This window comes from Hypanus sabinus, chromosome 6, assembly GCF_030144855.1.
Source record: "Hypanus sabinus isolate sHypSab1 chromosome 6, sHypSab1.hap1, whole genome shotgun sequence".
In the NCBI taxonomy this organism is placed as follows: domain Eukaryota; kingdom Metazoa; phylum Chordata; class Chondrichthyes; order Myliobatiformes; family Dasyatidae; genus Hypanus; species Hypanus sabinus.
Window position 1 is genome coordinate 131,172,821 of NC_082711.1, and position 17,893 is coordinate 131,190,713.

General features: G+C 41.1%; 1 protein-coding gene across 5 annotated transcripts in view; it reads right to left on the reverse strand.

Annotated features, from left to right (window-relative positions):
* Positions 1-583: 583 nt before the first annotated feature.
* The window catches only part of zzef1 (zinc finger, ZZ-type with EF hand domain 1), a 303,511-nt gene continuing 286,201 nt past the window's right edge, over positions 584-17,893 (reverse strand). For all 5 annotated transcript variants that reach the window (XM_059972942.1, XM_059972943.1, XM_059972940.1 and 2 more), the window contains 2 exons: positions 12,338-12,409; positions 584-2,416 (listed from right to left, as the gene is read on the reverse strand). In XM_059972942.1, the coding sequence (XP_059828925.1) occupies positions 2,315-2,416; positions 12,338-12,409 (174 nt within the window). In that variant the 3' untranslated portion in view covers positions 584-2,314. The remainder of the gene's footprint in view (positions 2,417-12,337; positions 12,410-17,893) is intronic.

Genomic DNA, 17,893 nt, shown 5'->3' on the forward strand with positions numbered 1-17,893 from the left:
GACCAGCAGGCCAAGAGTCACCAAGCAAAATGTGGAAAGCACAATAAGTGCTGGGGGAACTCAGCAGGTAAGGCAATTTCTGTAGAGGAAAATGGACATCCGAGGTTACGGGTCAAGAGCCAGAATTCCTTCAAGGCCTTTTGTGTTGCTGCAGATTCCAGCACCTGCTGTCTTTTGTGTTACTGGGACTTCATTAAGTCTTCACAAAAGGAGGTTCCATCTCAATGACACACACAAAATGCTAGTAGAACACAGCAGGCTAGGCAGCATCTATAGGGAGAAGCGATGTCGACGTTTCAGGACGAAGGGTCTCGGCCCGAAACGTCGACATCGCTTCTCCCTATAGATGCTGCCTAGCCTGCTGTGTTCCACCAGCATTTTGTGTGTGTTGTTGTTTGAATTTCCAGCATCTGCAGATTTCCTCGTGTTCCATCTCAATGAACTGCACAGCACTTGCCCGAGGGGAGAGGCAGATTACTCCTGAGCTGTCATCAACTATGTCCAGGGTTGAATACAATCTGTAGAAACTCCATTCCCAACCTAACAGCAGAACGTGCTGAAATATTGAGGAATTTAAACCATGAACTTTTAAAGAAGAGATTTTATTAATTATTGTGGACTTTAAAAGTATCATACATTTGAGTTAATTCACTCACTGGACTCTGAGGTTTTGATAGAATAACAGGTAAAAGTTGGGAAAATACATATAACTTCAAGTGATGTGAACAGCTAGAGAAGGTGACTAATAGACAGGTCTGAAATCCAGTACAGAGGCTATTTATTCCATTCCTTTTGTCCCACATTGCTGAGAATTCCTGCTTCTTTCAAATGTTGTCGCCTTCCTGTATCTTAATGTTACCTGTTCACCATTCAATAAACCTCTGATAAATTCTGCTCAACCACTTTTAACTTGGCATCTTCATCGCCCCTCAATACCCCATGGGCTGAATGTACTTCAACAGATTCCTCCTGTTCAATTCAAACCTGCAGATGCCATCAATAAAAGTTGTCCTTTGTTGGTTGCAATCATTGGATGGGTCAGAATATTCATTTTTGACTCTTTGTGTTGCTGAAGCCTAAACCTGTCATGTCTTTATCAACCGCCCATATCCCAAATTCCAACTTCCTTTTTATTTCCATTTTAACCCTTTCCTTTACTATGTTTTCCCTATAATAAAACTCCTCACTTCGGAATGTTATTGCAATTCCTCTGAGACACAACACAGTCCCAGTGTCTTGTACCTCAAGCTCTCTTCAAATTTTCATGTAAAAAGTCAAATTAATTGCACATTTCATAGTTTCTATTTTATTGAACATTACCAAGTTGGCATATTATTTAAAAGAGCTCAGCATATATTACAACTGAGAGAATATTTTAAATGTCCATTATTTTCAACTGATTAATTAATACCCGCATCACATAATATCAACAGCATTATACATTCAAAATTCTATGCAGCATTGGAGTAGGGGGCAGATCACAGGAGGAAGAAGATGGGAGCAAAGAACATTTTTCTTGCTTCGAAATCAGTACAAAGTTAGAAATGGCATTATATGCTCTAACTAACTTAAATAAAAAAATGTTCCAATAATTGGATGTAAAATATACATCCTCTGTGACAGACAGCAGATGTCAGGTACATATCCTTTAGATTTTCTTTGTCTGGAAGGCTTTCAGATTGGGAGAGACAAGGGTGGAGAACAGTCAGGGACTTGAGCACTTGTTAAGATGTAATACAGACTATATGAATGCACAGGAGAATTCATGGCTTTTCAAGGTCACAATTTATCCTCTGTCACACTTTCAAATGAAGTAAACACAAGCTGGTCAAGATTTCTATTCCAGTACACAAAAAAGTTTACCTTTGTAAACCTTCTTACTATGTAATATCCAACCTACCAAAAGCAAAATCAATAATTTCGGTGATCAATTCCACACAAATATTCAACTGTAGGGAATCTGTTAATAGGATTAAGGGCAGTGGTGGACAGGAGAAGCTGTCTGCTGAGCTCTTACAGTGGAACAATTTGATGGAAATATTTGCAACAGAAACTGATGACCAACAGAAGACCCTGTACTGTGAAGGTGGTGGGTAAAACAAATCTGAGTTGGATTTTTTATGAATGTGGAATCCAAGGAATTTGAGGAGCTCTCAAAAGAGTCTTGTCACAGTGCAGAGGAGAAAAGAAAGATAGTGAGGGAAAAATAAGTGGATTAAATCTTAAAAAAAGTGCAGGTTTAAGTACATCTGACAGTCAGTGCTGTATGATGTAATTCGTCATAGTTCTATTGGCTTTGTGGTCAAGAACTTCATTAAGCAGGCTTGGTTTGGGATGTTGCCTGTTCACTCAAGAGTATGGTGGCTTTATTCTGATGGTTAATGGCGAGACTGATAGCAGCAACATTCTTCAGTCCCTGTAAGACAAGCAAACATTTTTAAGTTGGGAGTACTTTAGTGATGGAAACAATTTTACAGATGCATCCATAGCTTAGCATCTGGCAACAGAACACAAAATCTAAACCTGTATGCATATAGGCAAAGAGCTGTGAACCTTTGGGTAAAGTAAATGGAGAATGCAGTCAATAAATTCAGTCCATACTTACTTCTCATCAAATCATGAAAAGACATCATTTGATCACGATTAGATGTCTGCATCAGTGCAGCTCATCAAGCAGCAGTAAATCAAAGCAACTGGACGTGCTGTGTTGTCTAGAAGCCACTCATCCGAGAGGCTTCTTCAGTTCTGATCCATGGTGGGTAGTTTTCTGGCTTTTAAACTCTGAATTGTTTAAAGGTATAGCAATCATATGAGGGTTGTTAAGAGTCATAGAGGTAATGAGAGGGTCATTAGCTGCACTGTAAGTGGCTGACAGGTGGTGTCATACCCCACCCCCTCTGTTCAGGGATGGGTTTTCCAGTTTGACAAAGATGGCTTCTTTAAACCCCTCTTTCAAACACCTGTCCTCCCTGTCCAAAATGTGCACATTGTTAACATCAAAGGAGCATCCCTTGTCGTTTAGGTGTCGATATACAGCTGAGTCTTGACCTGAGGTGTTAGCCCTCCGTTTGTGAAGTGGTTTTGTCTTATTGATATACAGATCTGTGCAGTTCTCATTGCATTGGACAGCATATACGATATTGCTCTGTTTATGTCTGGGTGTAGGATCCTTGGGGTGGACCAGCTTCTGACTGAGTGTGTTTGTAGGTTTGAAAAACTCAGGGATTTGGTGTTTGTTGAAAATCCTTCTGAGTTTCTCTGAAACTCCAGCTACATATGGAATGACTGCTTTTCCATCTACTTTGCTCCTTAGTTTCTGCTGTTGGGTTTTTGTTGCTGTTGATCACAAGGCCCAGTCAGGGAAGCTGCAAGATTTCAAGGCTTCTCTCAAATACCTGCAATCCTTGTCTTTAGCTGTAAAGTTGGTGGACACAGTCTTGGCCCAGTGATGTAGTATTCTAATAACCCCCAACTTGTGTTCTAATGGGTGAGGAGAGTCAAACTGTAGGTACTGATCTATGTGGGTTGTAAGTACTGCAGAGTCTAAAATGGCCAGTCCATTGTTCTTGACATCTTCTCATGTAAATTTGATGTTATTATCCACAGAGTTGTGAATAATGTTTACACCTCATGTGATTGCTATACCTTTAAATGACTCACAGAGTTTACAAGCCGGAAAACCACCCACCATGGATCAGAACTGAAGAAGCCTCTCAGATGAGTGGCAGAACGTCTTCCAGACAACACAGCAAGTCCAGTTGCCTTGATTTACTACTGCTTGATGTACAATGACCTGGATGACTGAGAACCTTCATAGACATCATCTACTGCTTCTTAATAAGAACAGTAACTAGATTTTAATAGTTACTCCTTTGACTAGCAAGTATTTCGGGTTGTGCTCAATTTCTTACAGATGTTGTAGAAACACCCATCTTTGTGTTTTGTTTTCTAGTGCAATCTGTTCCACTGAATGGTCTGTTCTGATCTGAATCACTGAGTGACTAGCTTCATGCAGAGTACTGTGGAAATTGTGCCCCGAGACATTTTTGACACAATGTGGGCGTTCAACTTTATCTAACATCAAGGCTATCATTGAATTTAACAGCCTTTAAAGATCTAACATAAGAACTAAGCAAATAAAACATTACATTTGAGAGCATTTAAAAACAAAAAATATTAAAAACTTAAGCAAGATAATGAAAAGAAAAATTGCTTTTCTTCCCCATTCACTCTATCCATGACACACCATCTTACGCCAGAAACTGATGGGGAAACAGTGCTTGCTGGGTCTCAGCTCCTCCCTCTGCAATTGGATACTGGACTTCTTAACAGTAAGGTCACAGTCAGTCTGTTGGGCAGCAATGTCTCTAGTCCCATTATGCTGAGCACCGGTGCTCACCAAGGCTGTGTGCTCAGCCTGTGATCCATGACCGTGTCGCAGGACCCATCTAAAACCGTGTCATGCTTGTGGATGAATCAACAGTGGCCAGCCTAATCAACAATGGAGGCTGCAGAGCAGCCGGTGGATTGGTGTGAGAACAACAACCTTAGCCTGAGTGTGGAGAAGACCAAGGATACCATTGTGGACTTCGGTTAGGTGCAGATGAAACACAGTCCTCTGCAAACACATGGCACCTCTGAAGAGAGAGTGAAGTGCACCAAGTTCCTGGGAGTTCACATCATGGATGACCTCACCTGGTCCCTCCCTGAACAAGGAGGGACAACAGCCTCTCCACTTCCCAAGGAGATTGAGGCAAACAAGGCCTCCCCCACCCCCATCTTAACTGCATTTTACAGGAGCATCACTGAGAGCGTCCTGACAAGTTGCATTTCCATCTGGTATGGAAGCAGCCCAGCATTGGACCAGAAGTCCCTACAAAGGACTGAGAGAATGGCAGAGAGGATCATTGGGGTCTCCCTACCATCCATTAGGGACATTTATCAGGAGCACTGCGTACCCAGGACCCTTAGTATTATCAACAATCCCACCCATCCATCCAGTATCCTCTCTGACTTTCTACCATCAGGTAGGAGACTCCGATGCATAAAAACGAGAACAGTCAAGATGAGAAACAGTTTCTTCCTCCAGGCCATTAGGCTTCTGAACACCCTGCCACATCGTATTCAAAGTGTCACTGGTTAATCTGCTCCATACCTTACAATATTTAATGTATGCACTTTAGTTTGTTATTTAGGTGTGATTCATCTGTAGATTTTATCCTAACTTGATAAGATATTGTGTTATGTGTACTACTGTGCTTTACACCCAGGTTATTTATGTTATATACCTGTATATGTATATAGTTAAATGACAATAGACTTGACTATCTACTGTTCTAGAATCTATACTGAAACAAGGCTGATCAACTCCATACGCCGTTCAAGACGGATCTTGTGACTGGTGAGGTTCCGTGAATCTTCAGTTAAATCCTGCACCTACAGCCTGGGCACAGATGTGTGGCTCACTGTGGCTTGAATCGCTGGATGGCAGCAGTATCCTCTGGACACTGGCTGCAGCCAGCAACATGTGGCCCAACAGATAAATCTTGACATCCAAGTATTACTCGGGAAATAGAGAGCTTTTTAGAAATCTGATGGAGGGAGATACCAATGAATTGTCTGCAATTAATTAAAATGACGAAAAAAAATCAGTTAAGTATAACTCAAGATGTTCTAAAGCTGACCGCATCACATTTGTTTCAAGCACAATTGCACTCAGAAGTTAACTCTTCTGTTTGTTGAACAACTAAATTAGTAATTCATTGGTAAAGCAATATTAAATCTTCTTGAGATGGTTGAAGCCAAATGGAATTGAGCACTTATGGGAAAACTGAATCATAAAGGAAATGATCTGTTTGATCAGTGCATTTATTTTCTTATACCTGTTGAACTATCAACCTGCAGCAAGTTACCCTATGGATGGAAATTACATTTAACAAACCCAATTTAAACAAGTAAACATGGTTACAGTAGTTCAGTCTCTTACAGTTATCTTGATATCATTTGTTAAATAAAAATATTTAATTACAAGCCCAGTGAATTTACTGCAAAATCAATGTTCAAAAAGAATTCAGCATTCGTTCAAACACTCAGAACAAACACTGCATTGAAAACAAAGAATGGATGGTAATGTTGGAGTGGGGAAGAGACTCTAAATAATTTAAACATAGTTTTACATGTGAAGCAGCAGGTACTGACATTCAATACAGAGCAGAAAAGAATGGGCAACTGGTTGAGTAAACAAGTTAATTGTGTCTCAGCATTTACAGCTGAACAGGTTTGATTGAGAACCAGATATTCAGCTGATGCCCACCAGTTTAAGGAAATGCTTTATTTATTTTGCAATTTATAGTAATTTTACGTACTGCTAACACTGAACAAATTTCACATCACAAATGGGAGTGATAATAAACCTGTTCTGTTGTTAGATGATTAAAACTTTCTCCCATCCTTAATCTATAATTTTGGATAAAAATGTACCTTCACTTTAGAGGATAAAAACAAGTAGTTACTAGAAGTCCAAAATATCAACAAACACTAGAAATACTCAGGTCAGGCAACATCTGTGGAAAGAGGAACTGTTGATGTTAATTGTCCTAAAAAAATTTCACTTCACTTCTCTCTACACAGATGCTGCCTGACATGCTGAACATCTCAGAAGAGAGCTTTCTAGTTATATTTTAGATTCCAGTTCCTTCCAATATTCTCTTCCATTTCTGCTATTTCATTCTCCGATTGACTCTGCCTGTATAATTTAAATTCAATGCTTCCTCAAAGGAAAAGGGAAATGCTTCAAAAGTTCTAAGGAAAAGTTATTATCAAAGTATATATATGTCACCACATACAACCCTGAGATTCTTTTTCTTGTGGGCAAGAATCTATAGAAATAGCAAATCTACAGCAAATTACTATTACAGTTACTATTCTATAGCAAATCTATAGAATAGTAACTGTAAACAGGATCAATGGCCAACAAACTGTACAAATGGAAATAGAAATAAATAGCAATAAATGAGCATGAAATAACAAGATAGAGAGTCCTCAAAGTGAGACTATTGGTTGTGGAAACATCAGAAACAGAATGAATGTATTTATCCCCTTTTGTTCAAAAGCCCAATGGTTTAGGGGTAGTAACTGCTCCTGAACCTGAGACTTCCGTACCTTCTACTTGATGGCAGCAGTGAGAAAAGAGCATGGCCTGGCAGACGTAGAAAAAAATGCCTGCTTTTCCATGGCAACATTTCATGTCCATGTGCTTAATGGTTGGGAGGGTTTTACCCGAGATATACTGGGCCAAATCTATTACATTTTGTAGGATTTTTCACTCAAATGCATTGGTGTTTCCATACCAGGCCATAATGCAGCCAGTCAGCACACTTTCCACCACACATCTATAGAAGTTTGCCAAGGATTTTGATGACATCCTGAATCTTTGCAGACTCCCGAGGAAGTAGAGGTTCTGTCATGCTTTCTTTGCAATAATATTTACAAGATGGGTCCAGGACAGGTCCACTAAAATGGTGACATCCAGGAATTTAAAGCTACTACCTTGGATCCTCTGATGATTACTGGGTCTCCTGAAGTCTACAATCAGTTCTTTGGTCTTACTGACATTGAGTGAGAGGTTGTTGTTATTATACTACCTGGCCAAGTGTTCAATCTCCCTCCTGTATGCTGATTCATCATCACTTTGATACAGCCCACAACGGTAATGTCATCAGCAAACTTGTATATGGTGTTGGAGTTGTCCTTAGCCACATAGTCATAGGTGTAAAGTGAGTTTCCTCCATATATATTTCCACCACTTGCCAATCTTCATTCCCCAAAGATGAGTACAACTCCCTCTCTGTTAGGACTCTGTGTACTGCTTTAAAAACCCCTTCCTGCATGCACGTAACAAAGGAAATCCAAGGTAATAAACATGAGCCTGGCAGATTGCATCTGCTGCAAGCCAATAACAATCTGCAGCAATTCCAAAACAAAATGGAATCCTGAGTTTTGCAGAAGCAGGTCATAATCTCGCAAATTCCACGCAGGTTGACACATACATTTTGTAGCATAGATATCCATTCAAACATCTGAGAGAAACTTCCATTTGCTTTACTTTCATCTAGTAGCGCTTGCACTGCCTGTGATGAAGTGCTTTGAGAGGTTGGTCATGACGTACATCAACTCCTTCCAGAGGAGTGACCTGGATTTGCTCCATTTTGCCTCCGTCTCAACAGGCCATTCATTCAGCTCAAACTCCCAGACAAGGAAGATTGTACTGTATATCAGAACACTCTTCACTGACTACAGCTCAGCATTCAATGCTATCACACACTCAAAACAGATCACTTAGCTCCAAGACTTGTGTCTCAATACCTCCCTCTGGATTCTCAATATTCTCACCCTGTCAATAACATTTCCTCCATCATCACCATCAGCACAGGTACACTAAAAGGCTGACTGCTTAACCCCCTGCTCTAATCATTTGATACCTATGATTGTGTGGCTAAGTACAGTTCCAATACCAAATTAAGTTTACTGATGATACCAATGTTGTTGGCTGAATCAAAGACTGTGATGAACCAGCATATAGGAGGGAAATCAAAAACCTGGTTGAACAATGATACAACTACTCTGACTTAAAGTCAGTGAAACCAAAGGCTACAAGATTACTGGGTCAGGAGGAAGAAGCTGTAGATCCATGACCAGTCCTCATTAGGGGATCGAATGTGGAGGAAGTCAATTACGTTCAATTCCCTAGCATTATCATATCAAAGGATCTGTCCAGGAACCAGGACATAATGTATTAAGAAACCACGTCAGCATCTCTGCTTTCTTATACATGTGCAGATTCTCATGCTTTGACAAACTTCCATAGATACCCAAACAAAAATCCATGGATGACACAGGAGTTTCACAGTCTGCTGATGGCTAGATCTGTGGCATTCAAGACCAGCCTTCCGGAACTATACAAGGAGTCCAGGTACGACTTATGGAAGGCTATTTTAGGAGTGAAAAACAACTCCGATTGAAGTTGGATTTGGAATTGGATGCACGTCAGCACCGGCAGGCTTTACAAGCCATTATTTCCTATAAAGCAAAAGCTTATATCATGAAAGGCTGTGAAGCGTCACTCCCAAGTGTGCTCAATGACCTTTATGCACACTTTGAAAGGGAGAATAAAACTACACCTGTGTAAATCCCTGCAGCACCTGGTGACTCTGTAATGTGTCTCAGAGGCTGACGTCAGAACATCTTTCAAGAGGGTGGACTCTTGCCCCAGTGGTTATCTGGTAGGGTATTGAAAACCTATGCCAACCAATCGACAGAAATGTTCAAGGATATCTTCAATCTCACCGAAGTCAGAAGTTCCCATCTGCTTCAAAAGGGCAACCATCATAACCAATGCCCAAGAGAAGGGTGAACTGTCTCAATAACTACCCTCATAGCTACTGTCATGAAGTGCGTTGAGAGGTTGGTCTTGGCCAGAATTAACTCCTCTCTAAGCAAGGATCTGGATACCTACAATTTGCCTATCGCCTGCCATAGGTCTACAGTGGATACAATCTCTCTGGCCACTCATTCAGCTTTGGATTTCCTGGACACCAATGTAAAGCTGTTTATTGATTATATCTCTGTGTTCAACACAATCATACCCTCAGTTCTAATTTAAAAAAACTCCAAATCCCTGGCCTCTGTACGTCCCACTGTAACTGGATCCTTGACTTCCTCATGGAAATAACATCTTCTCCTCACTGACAATTGATACTGGCACACCTCAAGGACGCGTGGTTAGCCCACTTCTCCACTCCTCTAACCCACAGTTATGTGGCTAGGCACACCTTAACAACCATCTATAAAGTTTCCAAAGATAGAACTATTGTTGGCAGAATTTCAGTTGGTGATGAGGTTGCTTACAGGAGCAAGATCAATCAGCAGGTAGAGTGGTGTCACAACAACATCTTTGCACTCAATGTCAGTAAGACCAAGGAATTGATTGTGGACTTCAGGAAGTCGAGGGAACACACACCAGTCCTCATTGAGAAATCATCAGAGGAAAGGGTGAGCAGTAACATCTCTGAGGATCTATCCTGAAGCAACCATGTTGATGCAATTACAAAGACAGTGGCTGCATTTCATTAGGAGTTTGAAGAGACTGGGTACGTCACCAAAGACTCTCACAAGTTTCTACAAGTGCAGCTTGGAGAGCATTCTAACTAGTTGCATCACCATCTGGTAAGGAGGGACCACTGCACAGGACCAGAAAAAGCTTCATCATGGGCACTAGCCTCCCCAGCATCAATGACATCTTCGAAAGACGATCGCTCACAAAGGGTGGCATCCATTGTTAAGGTCCCCTATCACCCACGATATGCCCTATTTCTCATTGCTACCTTCAAGGAGCTGGTACAGGAGTCTGAAGACACACCCTCAATGCTTCAGGAACAGCTTCTTCCCCTCTGTCATCAGATTTCCATATGGACAATGAACACATGAACATTACCTCATGATTTTTTCTCCCTTTCTGCACTATTTACTTATTTTTTTAATATATACCATTGTAATTTAGTTTTTAATTACCTATTGCAGTGTACCGTTGCTGCAAAACAACAGATTTCATGACATATGCCAATGATATTGAACCTAATTCTGATTGATACACAGTGGAGAGTATATCGACTGGCTGCATCAGTGAAACACCAATGCCCAGGATCGGAAAAACCTAGGGGAAGTGGTGGATCCAGCCCAGCCCTCCACTGAGCACATTTATGGGGTGTGCTGCCATCATGGACTCCCCAACCAACCAGGCAATGCTGTCTTCTCACTACCACCATCAGGCAGGAGGTACAGGAACCTTAAGTCTCACACCACCAGGTTCACAGCTATCACCCTACAACCACCAGTCTCCTGAACCAGCACCGATAACTTCAATCAACTCAACTCTGAACTGATTCCACAATCTCACTCTACAACTCATATTTTCATTTGCACAATTTGCCTTGTGCACACTAGTTGTTTATGTGTAGTTTTTCATAAACTCTATTGTATTTCTCTACTTTGTCTGTAGGAAAATGAATCTCAAGATAGTATATGGCTGCATATATATACTTTGAACTTTCCGGTAGGTCCCTCTGTCCTTAGGCACCCTCCTAACCATAAACAAATTCACCAAGCTTTGTTATCTAATCCTGCTATTTTAGCTTCAAAAACACGCTAACCTGATCTTTAGTAGGTTTACGTTTAAATATCTCACTCCCATTTATCACACACTGCTTCTCCCTCTAGTGGCCGCTCCATACTTTCCCTGGGTCCTATCTTTAACGACTGACATTAGCCCTCCTCTCTCCCCTTTCAGACCTTAACTCTAGGTCCAACTTCATCCTTTTCCATGACTCTTTTAAAGCTGTGGTCACTGTTCCCAAAGAGTTCCTCCACAGACCTTCTACCACTTGCCCATCCTTTTTCCTTAAGGTAAGGTTGAATACAACTTCCTCCCTAGTAGGAGTTTCTAAATACCGCTTTAAAATCCATCCTAGATCCTAAAGGTCTAGGTCCTTTACATTAATGCAATCCCAGTCAATATTGGGGAAGTTATTAACACCCAGTACTACAACATTATTGCTTTTACATCCTATTACTATTTGCCTACATACCTGTTCTCTCAAATCCAGCAGACTATTAGGAAATCTATGATACAAACCCACCACTTTAAGTTCTATCTACATAGCTTCATTTACTGATCCGTCCAGGATATTTTCCAGGTACCACTGCAATGCTCTCTCTAACTCAACAAACTTCAGGAATAGGCCTTTGCATTAAATAATGAGATGACAGGGTGGTGGGATGTGTCTATGCAGAATTAAGAAAGCTGATAGTTCAGGAACAAAATGACATCGGTCTGGGGTTGGAGACCACTGAAGTAGAGTTAAGTGCACTGAAGGATTTTGAATTTATCTCAAAAAGCTGTCCTTGGAAAGGAGTGGTCCCTATTCACCAGCTCCTTTCCCACCCGCTGTACCCTTTCTGTACTACACACATCCGAACTGAACTGTTAACTTGCTCTGAATGACCAATAGTCTAGACTTGAAAACTTGACTAATGGAAACTCAAATCTGACGGTCTCAAATGTATTTGGCACTTTAACCCCTCTCGCTCCACTGAATGTGCATGTCTGATGCTGGAAAGCACAAGGGATGAGCCCACTGGAGTAAGCAGCCTTAAGTCAGAATCTCTATATTAGAAATTAAATATAACAGCTTCAGAGTAACAGGCTGAAGTTTGGGGTTTTACATTCAGCGGTATTTCTCATTCACAAAGTGAATACATTCAAGCTACAAGAGGAACTCACCTGTACAACACAGTGGTGGATGTGATCTTCTGTGGTTAAGGCCAAAATGTAGTTGTGCAGCACCCCCAGTTCCTGCATCCAATCAGACAGACTATTAGTCAGTATCACTAAACATCGACATCTATGAAATGGCCAGCCAATCCTTACACAGTAAAACCACAACCTTTATAAAGGGGTTTGATGAGATCAACATGGAGGTGAGGATTCCTCATGGATCAGTCTGATTTGGGGGCTAAAAACATTAGAAAATCATGAATGTATCAGAATTTCAGGATAAACATCTTTTCTCAAATTGACATTAGAACTCAGATCCTGCAGAGGTTGATCAAGCTGAACAGCAAATGTATTTAGAATAAATTAGAAATGATTTCACAACATATGCCAATAATTCTGATTCTGGGAAGCTACATAAAGTTGTCATGATGTTAGAGAGGTGGGAAGAGACTGAGTGTAAACAGTAAACTGATGGTTTGTTATTGGACTGTAAAGCTCTATGCAATTGTCACAACGATACTCTGCTGTAATCTCTCAACCTTCCAGTTTCTCCTCAGCAGTGGTTCAATTATCCTCCATTAGTAGTAGATGGCTGAATTCAAATTTCACCACTTTGCTTCTTGGTTGACCAATAGGAAGTGGGCAAACAACACAGCATTTGTGCCACAAAAGCTCCAGGTAATAACTCTTTCCAACAAGGCCTTATGTAGATACTTAGCCCACAAATTCACCAGTCTAATGGTCACAGATTTGACAGAATCAACATGGCAAAGATTGCCACTGACCAGAAACTCTACTGGACTAGACCAACAGGGCCAGGAGTAGGTTACGGGCTGGGTATGCCACAGTGGGGGTCTTTTTTTTTCCTGACGCTGCATGTCTTGGCAAGGCATAAGTGAGGTGTGGACACATTTTGCACTTGTGCAGATGAGTGTAGCATCAGCAACATTCTAGGAACTCAATACCAGCCATTAACCATCCAAAACATTTATTCTCTCCACCAATATACAATGACTATATTGTGGACCAGCTACAAAACACACCACAGTTATTTGCCAGGGCTACTCCAACAGCACCTCCCAAACCCACAACTCTGATTACAAAGAACACCGCTTGCAGATTCCCTTCCAAAGAACTCACCAATCTGACATTAAGATGCATCATCCCGGGACTCTTTATTACAACACGGCTAGACTGCCTTTAGTAAAGAGACAGCAGTTCATCACTAACTTCTCAATGTCGATCGAATGTGTGGATCATACCCACAAATTGAAAAACCTCCCACTTGACAATAGGGGCAAAGTTTCACATTCAACCCCAGTGTATTCCAAAAGCCTTCCAACTAAAGCAGGAGCAGGGTTAGTCCAGGGCAAATAAAGGCAATACAAAACCACATCCATTTTATTCAAACTACGTTTCTACATAAATGGAAACACTGTGTACTTTACAACCAATATCAGCTTTATTACACTTTAAGACACAAATGCAGATGTGTGTCATAAATGGAAATGGCAAGCTGTTGTTTAGAAAGACACCTGCATGATAAGGACCTCAGTGCACTTGGTTAGAATAGGGAAGGTTTTTAATTCTTTACTAGCACACTACTGGTGTGATTAGAAAGAGACTTACTTGATCAGAAAACTTCTATCAATTGAAGCCACCTGTTGAATATTCCGCTGTGACTCCTAATAAGCTTACATCTCCTCTGTGGTGAAGGGAGATAAGGTTCTGTTACCCTCAAAACTAATTTGTACAAGATGCTGTGGTTTTCATTTCCTTCCTTTGTTCAGAAATTCAGGGGATCTAATCTCTCTATAATAGACATCTTTCCTATTTAAAATTATTTCCTCTTTCCAACTTGATTTTAAATATGTAAATAATCTCAATTGTTGACTTGTACTTGGTGTTGGTCAGAGTACGAGTGTGCTGCTGTATAATTTGCTTATGTTATTGAAGTGAATTTGCAAGTATTTCCTTGTCACTGTACTGGCTGGAACACTCCCTGCATTCACAAGCAATGTGTCAGAGTGGGCGGTTTCACACACAAACTCTTCAGGAAAACAGCAAGGAGCGGCTTTGTGAAGGGAGTACTGACAGATTAGGAGAGGGATTCAAAGTCATGCTGGGCAGCAAGCGAACTCAGTAGACAACTAAATCCCTTGTCCCTGCTCAATACCATCATGGCTGATCTTTTGCCTCAGCACCACTTTCACACACCAAACCTTTAACTCCAATCCTCTTACCATCCAAGAATATGTTAATCACAGCCACTGAGCCTCCACAGCCCTCTGAAGATCCAGTACCCAGTGGGTGAAGAAGGGTGAGGTCTTTTACACAGAAAGGACTTTAGGACACTGAATATACACTACCAAGTATGGTGGAAGTGGAAACAGATGAAGTTGAATGAAAAAAATAAATATTTTGGGCAAGCTCAGGGAAATGGACCTCTTTGAAGTAGCTGGCTGAGTCAGATCTTGTGTTGAATACTGAAAGGTTGAAGGGATTCAATCTTCCATGAGAAATTAATAAGTTACAGTAGAATGCTGGGACTACTGATAGTCACTTCTGTTTGTCACTAGAAGACCTACTTTTTGATCTTTCAGTGTAAAAGCACCAGTAAGCAGAGGGTTTTCAGCACCATTCTGAGACCTGGACGAGATGTGAAACAAGGATCTGGAACTGAGTGTCATATAGATAGGAAAAGAAAATCAACAGATAAGCTGGTGATAGTTAACCTGATTCTGAAAGTAGGACAGACCCACAAGAAGAATATCAGGTCACTAATTAAATGATGAAATCTTTAATTTTTTGCAAGCAGTTAATTGACAGGAAAGTTTAGTGTCAAGGAGAAGGAATTAGCAGAGAGCATTGTTAGCCAATTCTTGTAATCTTCACTGTTACCTCATTTCATGAAGTTTCCCCCAACAGGAGAAGAAAGCCAATGCATTAAACCCACCTAGGTCAGAAATGTGAACTCCCCATTGTTTATTTATCAGTTCACTTAGTCTTACTCAAAAGATTAACAGGCTTTATCTCAACACAATAACTAAACTAAATAAACTGTACATGGTCAACAAATCTGGATACTGACAAGTTGAAATATCAGCAAAAAATGATGGAGATACTCAGCACGTGTGGAGAATGAACTCAGCAGGGTCAATGTTTCAGGTTCATAACCTTTCACTAGAATTGGAAAAGTGAAAACAGAGACTACATTTTAAAATTGCAGAAAAGGAGGGAGGGTAGAGAGCAGAAGTATCACCTGTGATGGACAGAAAACTAGGAGAATCCAGGTGATACCAAGGGCATTGGCTCCTCTTTTCACAGATGATGCCCAGAACTTTAGGAACTGATACTGGACTACTAGGGTCTAAGTTAATCAGCTTTATTTCCTATAGTCCCAGATTTAAGTACATCAGAATCAGAATTAATATCACCGGCATACTGTGTGTCATGAAATCTGTTAACTTTGTGGCAGCAGCACAACACAATACATGATAATAGAGAGAAAAAAGAAAACTGAAAAATACAGTAAGTGTGTGTGTGTGTGTGTGTGTGTGTGTGTGTTTGTGTGTATATAATATAGTTAATTAAATAAGTAGTGCAAAGAAAAAGGAAATAGAATAATAGTTGTTCAAGGGTTCAACGTCCATTCAGAAATCAGGCGGCAGAGGGGAAGAAGCTGTCCCTGAATCGCTGAGGCTTCCATACTTCCTTCCTGAGAATGAACACTCAGGAACCTGAAATTGCTCACTCTTTCCAGTTCTGATCCATCGACGAGGACTCATCGATGTTCCCTCATCTTACCCTTTCTGAAGTCCACAATCAGTACTCTGTCCTACTGATGTTGAGTGCCAGGTTGTTGCTGCAACACCCCTCAAGTAGCTGGTGTATCTCACTCCTATACACGTCCTTGTCACCATATGAGATTTTGCCAACACTGGCTGTATTGTCAGTAAATCTATAGATGGTACTTCAGCTGTGCCTAGCCACACAGTCATGGGTGTAGAGAGAATAGAACAGTGGGCTAAACACATATCCCCGCGGTGCGCTAGGGTTGACTGTCAGCAAGGTGGAGATGTTAGTTCCAATTCACATAGACTGTGGTCTTCCGGTTAGGAAGTCGAAGATCCAATCGCAGGAGGTTCAGGTTCTGGAGCTTTTCGATCAGAATTATAGGAATGATGCTGTTAAATACTGAGCTGTAGACAATACACAGCATCCTGACGTAGGTCAGGACCACATGGAGAGCCAGCGAGATTGCTTCCTCTGTAGACCTATTGTGGTGATAGGCGAATTGCAGTGGGTCTGAGTCCTTCCTGAGGCAGGGGTTGATTCTAGCCATCACCAACTTCATCACAGTTGACGTGAGTGCTACTAGACGATAGCCGTTAAGACAGCTCAACCTGCTTTCCTTGGGCACTGGTATAATTGCTGCCCTTTTGAAGCAATTGGAAACTTCCAACTGTAGCAAAGAGAGTTTGAAAATGTCCTTGAATACACCCACCAGTTGGTTGGCACAGGTCTTCAGAGCCTTACCAAGTACTCCATCAGGGCCTGTGGCCTTGAGAGGGTTCACCGTCCTGATGTTGGCCTCCGAGACTGAGATCACAGGGTCACCAGGTGCTGCAGGGATCCTCATAGCTGTAGCTTTATTCTCCCTTTCAAAGCGAGCAGAAAAGGTGGTGAGCTTGACTGGTAAAGCATTACCGCCATTCATGATGTTGGGTTTCACTTTGAAGGAAACAGTGACCTGCTAACCCTGCCAGAGTCGATGTGCCTCCAACCTCATTCAGAATTGTTCCTTAGCTCTTGAAGTAGCTCTCCACAAGGCAGATCTGGTATATTAGGACAACCTTAAATGCCCTTTTCAGTCGGCGTTTTTGTAAACTCCATATTGACTAGAAATAATCTCTAATTTTTTTTCAAGATGGCACCAATTTAGGATTACTAGAGCTGTAACCCGTAGTCACAGATGTGGGTACTTCAGAAAGCAGCACCATTTTCATTCTTATTTGATTCATTTTTTAATATACTGTAAACAGTTTTGTGGTGCTCCGAGGGAGAGTGTTTGACAGCCTGCCCCAGTATTCCTAGTGGCCGGTGCAATTTATTTTAAAATGCGTTTGTGGGATTATGGCAGGATGTTCAAGTTCATTTATTGTTGCATTTTAGCTCAGGTTATACAGTTATTCACTTGTGTGTTTGTGGGTGACCCTGACTATAACCGTCAACTTCCCCAACTGTATGTGACTGAGTGGTTCCCTCCCCGGATCATAGTGCTCGGTCTGATTTTGGGCTTATCAAATTAAAACTGGCAGCTGGGATAAACGAGCTTTTCTCGTCTGTCATCACGGACCAAATGCTCACCATAGTTTTTTTTAATTTTAATGCATTGTACTATTGCTGTGAAACAAATTTCACCACAGACGCCAGTTACAGTGGAGTTAGAAAGTTTATGAACCCTGTAGAATTGTCTCTTTTTCTGCATAAATATGACCTAAAATGTGATCAGATCTTCACGCAAGTCTTAAAACTAAATAAAGAGAACCCAACTAAATA